The sequence below is a fragment of the Teleopsis dalmanni genome, chromosome X, assembly GCF_002237135.1.
Source record: "Teleopsis dalmanni isolate 2A chromosome X, ASM223713v2, whole genome shotgun sequence".
Classification (NCBI taxonomy): domain Eukaryota; kingdom Metazoa; phylum Arthropoda; class Insecta; order Diptera; family Diopsidae; genus Teleopsis; species Teleopsis dalmanni.
In genome coordinates this window covers 64350542-64359194 of record NC_051848.1, presented here as the reverse complement: position 1 = coordinate 64359194, position 8653 = coordinate 64350542, and the positions used below count along the sequence as shown (strand labels likewise).

Here is an 8653-nt window from a genome sequence, read left to right as displayed (position 1 = left end):
TAAACGATAATATTAGTTTTGCACTAATCGAAGACTTTAACCATCTAAGCAGATGAAACTGTTCTTAAAAGGGTTTACAGATTTCAGATAAATATTTTAAAATCGTAGTCCGCATAACTTTCAGGGGATTAACAGCAGTAGACGTGGTCTATTTCCAATAATTTCTTTCCACTTTCTCTAGACATACTATATATATTTGATTGAAGGGTACCTTCCAATTCTTTTAATTTTCATTTAAATAAAGTAAAAAACAAACATTTTTTATGGAAAGTAAATTTATTTGTATTTATACTAACTAAAAAAATTATTATTACACCACAAATGACTTTCCATATTTAAACCAAACACCAAGAATTTAAGACTCCGAAATGTAGCAAGAAAATTGTTAGTTCTTAGATTGTTTTTCTGAAATAGGTATTTGAAAAAAACTATTTCATTAAAAATTTCTTTAATTATAAAAAAAAACGATTGAAAGTTTGAAGCGTTATTAATTTTGATCATTCGTCAGGTAGATGTGTCAAATCCACATCAACAGACAAAAAGAACAACCATTATCTGTAGCCATAAGACTTATAGTCTTTATAACTTCTTGCTGTCACTACTACATATTTTAGTCATTTTATCAACTTCTGTTTCCATATCCTGCTTATTTTGTCCTTTTACCGGACTTTTAAAATACTTATCTTTTGCCTGTACCATATTGAGATGTGCACTAGACTTTTGAAAAGTTGTCAGAGTAGAAAATTGCCAATTTTTTTTAGAGAGGTCAATTGTGTCAAAATTAAATCTCTTAAACCCTGAAATCTGCCGTTCCTTTTCGTCGCTTCCGCCTCCATCTACAGACTGCATGCGTACTACATTTGAACCAAAGCTCGGACTTCCACCGTACCCACTATCAACCAAATCACCTTCTTCAGTTATACGTAATATATTGTAATAGTCGTGAGTTAACTTGTCATTCACATAGATATCTTTATTTAGTTTTTTGTTAGGTTTGGTAGAGTTTCGATTTGGGGTTGCCTCTGAATGTAAACATAAACATCTATCTTTTACCAATGGTGTTATTTGGCCAGTTATATTTCTGCCTTTATATTTAAATCCATTAAGTATTGATTTTTGTCTGCTGATTGTAGCTGAGCAAGTATTAAGAAAATCTTCATTATGGGATTGGACATTGCCTTCGCATGACTTAAATCTTTTAGATAACCCCAGATTACACTGATCACTGACAAAATCGAAATACCTCTTTCGTTTTTCCCCTATTTTACAAACTTTTTCTTCGATTTGTTTGTATGTCATGCCATCATAATTTTTTATGCTCTTCCTCTGCTTGGCAAAATCAAGTAACCTGTTTGATTCTTTTATTTCATCGAAGATTTTAGCACCTTTAGACTCAGTGGTGACAAATTCATTGATTTTTGGTATAAACGCGTTTATGGTTTTGACTTGTCCATAGAGAGAAGAGTTTATTCCTGATATGTGATTTGTTAACAAACAGATCGATTTATTATTTTCATTAAAATCATTATCTACTTTATTTTCAGCAATCGTATCGTTAAAAATTTCTGGTACTTTAACTGGTTTCAAGCGACCAAAAAGTAATGGTCTTACACCTGGTCTATGTATTGTTGCTAATTTATTAAGTGGTTGCTGTTCCTTAAACCTGAAATCTGCTGCATTTAGTAGTTTTTCTTCTCCAGGTTCTACGATACGCAGCTGAATGAGGTGTTCAGTTCCTGGTCTATATATTGATGACAAACTGTTTAACAATTGTTGTTCTCTAATCATCCTGGAACCAGCTTTATTCGTTAAATCTTTTTCTATATCCTCTACTATACGTAAATTATTGGGGTGTTTAGATACTGCGTCATGTTTTGCTACCAATTTATCAAAAGTTTGTTGTTCTTTAAATCTTGCATTTAATAAATCTTCTCCTTCATCTTCTACTATGCGAAGATTATTTAATAGATCTTCTTCTCCATCTTCCACTATTCGAAGTTTATTGAGGTCTTCAGTTCCAACATTTTTAAATTTCGAATTCATTCTTTTAATTCTATTTGATATTTTTATAATATTGGCAGCTTTTTCCAGAATGTCAACAGTTTTTAGGCCTCGTCCACTATTTGATTCAGATGCTTCAATTACTTCTTGTGCTGAATCTGCGTCTTCAAATTGTACTTCAAAGTGAGGATTTTCTTCAATTTTAGATTCAGTATTCACTGTTTGTGAAATACTTTTAGACTTTTGGTAATGAGATCTTGTAAAAGTTCTCCTGATTTTTGCCAAGAAAGATAGTTCTTTAACTGTGACACCTTTCTTCACTGATATGTTGTTCTCATCAGTTTTCATAGCCACAGAATTTGATAATATGTCACAATCGCATTTTCCCGATTTTTTTGGTACTACACCGGCTGCTATATCTCCACCAACTCCATTGCGTTCTGCTTCCATAAGATTTGTGCATAACATATTTTCTTTTTCATAAAACTGACTACAATCGGATGCTTTTTTCATGACAATGCCACTATCATTTCCATGATTTACGTTAACTGAACGAAGTTGTTGCAACAAAATTTTAGGAATTCGTGAATTTTCTGCTACAGGATTCTGAAAATAAATTATATATATTATTAATATAATATATTCCATTAAAACTTTTCAGCTCTTTTTAAGCTTGTTCTATTGATAGATATTTTATTCTTATTAATTGATAGATATGTTATAATTGATCGATTAGCATCGATTTTAAACGAAAAAAGTATTATGAGTAGATAAATAATATATTTACCATGTCAAATTTTGAATCGGTTAGCTGTCCAGTATTTGATCTATTCATAATTAACGGAGATATATCCGATGAAGATGCGCAGATCTCCTGGCTCGTTGCTTCATCGTCCGATTCAAATGGATTAGTTGACTTTCTGCTTGAAAGCACAGATTGGTACATTAAATTAAAAAAATTATTATTATTACAATAAATCATTACTATAATTATTATCGATTAATTAAATTATCAGTAAATAACGTCGAGAATACAGTAATAATGTGTTGATATTATACAGTTTATGTCTGAAAAATATAAATAACTAAAAACATGAATACTTGTATATAAAATAATTTTTTTTTTAAGTATAGCTGAAATTTGTATAAGGACAGTACAAATTAATGAGAAATTAATCAAAACTAAACCAAAACACAAATAAGGTCTCACCTTCCCAACGACCGTTTTCTGACTTGCATTGAAGTTGATGATTTTGTACCAACTAAGCTTTTATCATGTTGTAATCCAAGCCAATCTTTTGGTGTGATGTCCTTAAAAGTTGTGATTGAATTTAATTTATTTATCCGAAAATATTTTTTTTAATATCAACAATTTTTTTTGGTTGCAGTTATTTGGAGTCCATCATTTTAAATCAATAATCAATTTTAAAAAGCACCTTCATAACAATTAAACATAATTACCTCTGCACCTCCGGACATACTTCGAGAATTAGTATCAGTGTTGGTACTACGGAACGATTCTATTTTAGTTTCTTCAACGTCACGTCTTGGGCTTTCTGGTGGACTTTCTGAGGTTTTATTAATTCCCAAAGTTGATGACCGCTTACTATGAAAAAATATATTGGAGGAAAATGTATTTGAAAGTACTTTTCTTTTCCATTAAAATACTTGTAAATATATTTAATATAAATTGAATAATTAATTAATTGAATAGTGTGTATACAATTCAATAGTTTCCTAATAGAGTAATTTAAGTTGACTAAAAAATATCACAAGAAATTGAAGAGTCGTGTACATTAGGTCCAACGCAACACATCTCGGATATAAGTCGCATGCATCAATTTACAAATAATACGACATCAGCTGTCCATTAAAACATTTTTACTTTACTTCTTCTAGTGATGGAGGTAAATATATTAGGAACAAAAGTCTATTTGTAATAGAATCTATGCCCAAACAGACTCAACTTATGGAGGTGCTGTAGACCTTGACAATACTACAAAGTTGTCCAAACTGCTTTATCTTATGGAGGGATTTCATATCTAAGCCAAACTACTATTTGTGGCAAAAGTGGGTTGGGTAAAACTGCTTTTTGTTTTTGAGTTGTAAGTCTACTGCTTAGCTGAAACTATTCTATTTTACACAGGTCTACAAATTGACCAAAAATGGTTTCGTCTTATTGCTTAGGTTTATATCATTTTCCCTTTTCTTCTAATAGCAAAGTTCTATTATTATAATTATTAATAATATTAATTAGCACTAAACACTACATAGGATAGAAACAAAAATTCATGCTTTACCTTAAAATACGGTTCTAAGGTCAAAGTAAACCATGCTTTCGTCACGTGACATAGTGCTACATTTGCTAATCAATGCCAAATATATCAACATATTTAGTACGAATTTTAAATTTAGTATTTAGTATTACTTTCAACTCGAGAATGTCAAGAGTAACAAGGTAATAGAACAACAGGATAATTATAAAAGTACAATATAGCTATAGTTCGTTACTAATTTTTATATTTATCATTTTCAGTTTATTTTGAATAGATTTATATTTTCGCAGTGTATCTTGGTACACTTTTAATACATAGACATATACATTTTGGTTGTTTTTAAAGTAGTATTTGTTTAATACTATCAACACTTTTTATATATATTATTATATATATCCAAGGTTCGAGTACATAATTTATCCAGTTTTAAACATTTGATTAGAATAAAAATTCTTTATGTATAACACATATATGTAAATCTTTCATTATCTTTCTTCTTATCATTTTGGTGTCGAGACCTCCAGTTACTGATTAAACTCAATAGACTGGAGTTGCAAGACTGTGGAGCTCTATCACCATCATTTTTTGTAGAAGTCAATAAAAAAATAAATAAACAAAAATATTCTTTCTTTTTTCTCCTACAACTGCAAAATTGCATATGCTATTTCAGTTTTTTGTTCTAGCGAGAGCGTGGTAACACTCTCCAAGAAAACTTATGTGCTTCCCATTGCTTGCAAGGTTCACTGTCTCTCGCCATCCGCCTTTCCATAATAACCATAAATCAAGATTACAACTCTCACTCTAGCGAAAGAGTGAGTTTGGACTGTATGGTTTGGATTTAAATATGTCAGCGTTTACAGTTTCATCAATGCAAACTTGTTACTTATACGCTGACATCTTATCTAGCATTTAATAATATTATTAAGAACTAATTAATTTTTAACCACAATGATGAACGCTATCTAACTGCGAAGTCGATCGTTTGGAAAGTACTCATATTATCAGACGTTTCTAATTTATCATTTGTAAGTCAAAATTTAGCATAAGTAAAGTATCGTAATTAAGTTTTGATGGATTTTTAAAAAATCAAAAAAAAAAATATTTTAAAATGTTTATAAAATGATATTATTGACTTTGTCTTATAAGTCTCTCTCTCACTCTCAATTCCCATTCCATATTTATCAATATAAATGAATATATATACGCATGAAAAAAACATACCCGGTTAGCCTAGTATCAGAGGAACCACTCTTCGGAGCAAGACCAAGTTTTTTTAATGCCCAAGATCTCAAGCGCCAATGTTGATCATCTTTATAAAAAGGATTTAAATGTTCTGGATAATTGTAAATGGAAATCTCTTTAGTAAGTCTACCGCTTCCTCTCGTAGACATGATTAGAAAAAGTTTACTCTTATACAATAATATTTTATAATGAAAAACAAACTAATAATTTTATTAAATTTTGCTATAAATCACTTATTTTCTAGATTGTGCGAATTTTGTTTAATTAAATATTTTAAAAAAAAAATTGTCAAAATTTTACTAACAAACATTAGTGAATAGAAAATTATTTATTTTTTTTTTATATAAGAACAAATTAAAGAATATCTTAACTTCAAAGTTTACTCAGTTTTTGTAAGAACTTTAATCGTTGCTGATGATACAAACGTTATTATGTTTACTCTGTGAGATTACAAGTAAATTATTTTAATTATCGGGATAAGTAACACGCATTCCACACCACTAAAGTTAATGTTTATTAACTGCTCATTTTCTGAAGTTATAGGTACTGTACAAGTGGCTGCTGCCTTCAAACTCTCTCTCAATCTCCTTATTGCAGAAATTCTGAGAGTAAAAATATTCTTATTGTTTGAAGAACATAAAATCATAATTTGATATAAACTTAACGAAAATTAACGAAACTAAGTGCAGAGTTGTATTTTCATATATTTTCGTTTGACATACAAAAGCAGTGGATACAAAATATACTCGTATGTAAACATAAATGTTATATTAAGTTTCCACTGCAGCTTAAATAACTTATGTTAATGAGATTAAAATTTGGTTATTTCCATTGGCAAAAGCTGATTTTTGCATGTGAAATAGCTTGTTTCTTTACTTTTTACATATAAAACATATAACATATATATTAAATTTTAATAACACACTGTCTCATTCATGCACTTGCTCATTTATAGTAATAAGGAAAGGTACACATTATAATGAGATCATTTATGTAGCTGTCAAAAAAGCTTTTGAAGAAATTTCTTTTTGTCACAAATGAAATCCAGACAAAAATGTCGGTATATTATGAAATAAAACTTTTAAAATGGAAAACTGAGCACGTCTCAATCGACGTCGAGCCGGTTAGTGGACACCGCTATAATAGTTCGACTTACTATTGAAGATCTGGCAACGTCAATTTCATATCTCATTGACACGGGAGCGGATCTGTCGGTACTGCCGAAGAAGTACGGTCTAAAGCGATCATACGATCACTACTCATTTTAATTTGTTAGAATTCCGTTTCATGACGTTTAGCCTACGAAACGCAGCCCAAACATTCCAACGAATTATCAATGCAACTTTGGCTGGGCTAAACTTCGTTTTTGCGTACATCGACGACATACTGATTGCAACTAAACACGCTTCCGAACATTAAGTACATCTTCAAATGGTTTTCGAATGACTTTGGCAAGCTGGTCTGACAGTAAATTTTGCCAAATGCGAATTTGGTCGCAGCGAGATCGATTTTCTGGATCACACCATCAGCACGCACGGTTCCAAGTCGCCCAAAAGCAAAGTAGCTGCAATATTTGATTTTCCACTGCCACCAACGGTGAAGGTTGTAAGATGTTTTCTGAGAATGATTAACTTTTATCGACCATTTCTATGCAACGCCGTCTGCAACTAGCGACGTTTATTCAATCTTACTGCAAGAAATCGCAAAAACGACAATTCCAAAATCATCTGGAAACCAGAAGTAATTACCGCATTTGAGGCTTTTAAAGCAGATTTAGCGCATGCTACGTTACTCAACTTAATGGCGCCGAATTCACGATTAAGGCTGATCACCGATGCTTCCGATACAGCAGTCGGCGCCGTCCTGCAGCAGATTGTAGAGGGTAAGACTCAACCTTTAGCATTCTATTCAAAGGCGTTGAATACAGCACAGTTTAAATGAAGCGCGTACGATAGAGACCTCACCACCGCCATCGCCCAAGCCATCCAACATTTCAAGTATTCCTTCGAAAGACGTGAATTTATCATTTTGATTGACCATAAACCACTTACATTTGTGTTCAGACAGAACAGCAAGAAAACATCGTTGCGACGTGCTAGGCAACTAGAATTCTCTACTGATATCCAAGATGTACCAAGATAAATATTGTCACAAAAACCAAAAACCAAGTGAAAACAATTTTCGTTTCAACATTACGTAAAACCGTGGTTCAACTAAAGACTAAGAACGGTAGCAGACATGAGCAGCATCCAGAATTTCGTGATTAATAAGAATGGGAGCAGATGCACTCTTACGAGGGCTGCTGTATATATTTCTGACCTAATAATGAAAATGCGAATATTTATCATCAAAATATTATTTATTGTTTTTCAAAATATTTTCCAGCCTGATTTATATACTCTTGCATGCGCTGAAACCAATTCGCGATGCATTTTTTCCACTCCGATTGAGATACCTCTAAAACATGGTTTTTGAACGCTTCTTCTGGCATCTTCTGGCGACGAAAATCGTTGACCACGCATTTTTTTCTTGATGTGCGGGAATAAAAAGAAGTCATTGGGTGCCAAGTCAGGACTGTACGGCGTTTTTCGACGTTTTTTTCCGTTAATTCGACGTTTTTGGCCGTTCAAAAAGGTACTGATTTGAGCCGATGTATGAGAGCTCGCGTTGTCATGGTGAACAATGTTTCGTCTTCTCTTGTTCGTTTTTCGAATTTCTCCAAAGACTTCAGGCAAATAAAACTTTCGTTGCTCAAGCGGAACAGTCACAGTCGCCACATAACCAGTTTTACCGAAGAAACAGGCGAACATTTGCTCCGAATTGCTTTTTCCACGAACAAGTTTCGTTGAATTTGGTTCATCTTCGAAGACCCACACGGTCGATAGTTGTTTTGTTTCGGGCTCATACGCATAGATCCATGATTCGTCACCTGTGACGATCTTATAAATGTCTTTTAAAGCACCGCGAATGTATTTTTTCAACATTTCTTTGCACAAATGGACACAAGCCTTTTTTTGAGCGATTGTCAAATTGTGCGGAATCCAATAAGAACAAACCTTTTTTACGGCCAGGTGTTCATGCAATATCGAATGTATGCTGGTGAGTGAAATGCCCAAGGATGCCTCTATCTAACG

The 8653-nt window shown here is 32.2% G+C and overlaps 1 protein-coding gene across 2 annotated transcripts; it reads right to left on the bottom strand.

The window, feature by feature from the left end:
- Positions 1-298: 298 nt before the first annotated feature.
- On the bottom strand, positions 299-5810 carry LOC119689634. 2 transcript variants are annotated; one of them, XM_038104504.1, is made up of 5 exons: positions 5499-5810; positions 3463-3607; positions 3212-3312; positions 2789-2924; positions 299-2607 (listed from the first exon to the last, which is right to left on the bottom strand). In XM_038104504.1, exons 1-5 carry the CDS (start codon positions 5666-5668, stop codon positions 580-582), a joined length of 2580 nt encoding a protein of 859 aa, XP_037960432.1. In that variant the 5' UTR covers positions 5669-5810; the 3' UTR covers positions 299-579. The 2 variants fall into 2 exon arrangements, with proteins under 2 accessions (XP_037960432.1, XP_037960433.1); XM_038104505.1 differs by having other exon boundaries at positions 2789-2921; positions 5499-5809.
- Positions 5811-8653: the final 2843 nt, after the last annotated feature.

Bases quoted from the DNA above. Each gene is read 5' to 3' on its own strand.
- LOC119689634 (XM_038104504.1), bottom strand. From the start codon at position 5,668: ATGTCTACGAGAGGAAGCGGTAGACTTACTAAAGAGATTTCCATTTAC. The intron at 3,313-3,462 runs GTAATTATGTTT...ACAACTTTTAAG, and splicing joins GTATGTCCGGAGGTGCAGAG to GACATCACACCAAAAGATTG. The intron at 2,608-2,788 runs GTAAATATATTA...ATTTATTTTCAG, and splicing joins CCGATTCAAAATTTGACATG to AATCCTGTAGCAGAAAATTC.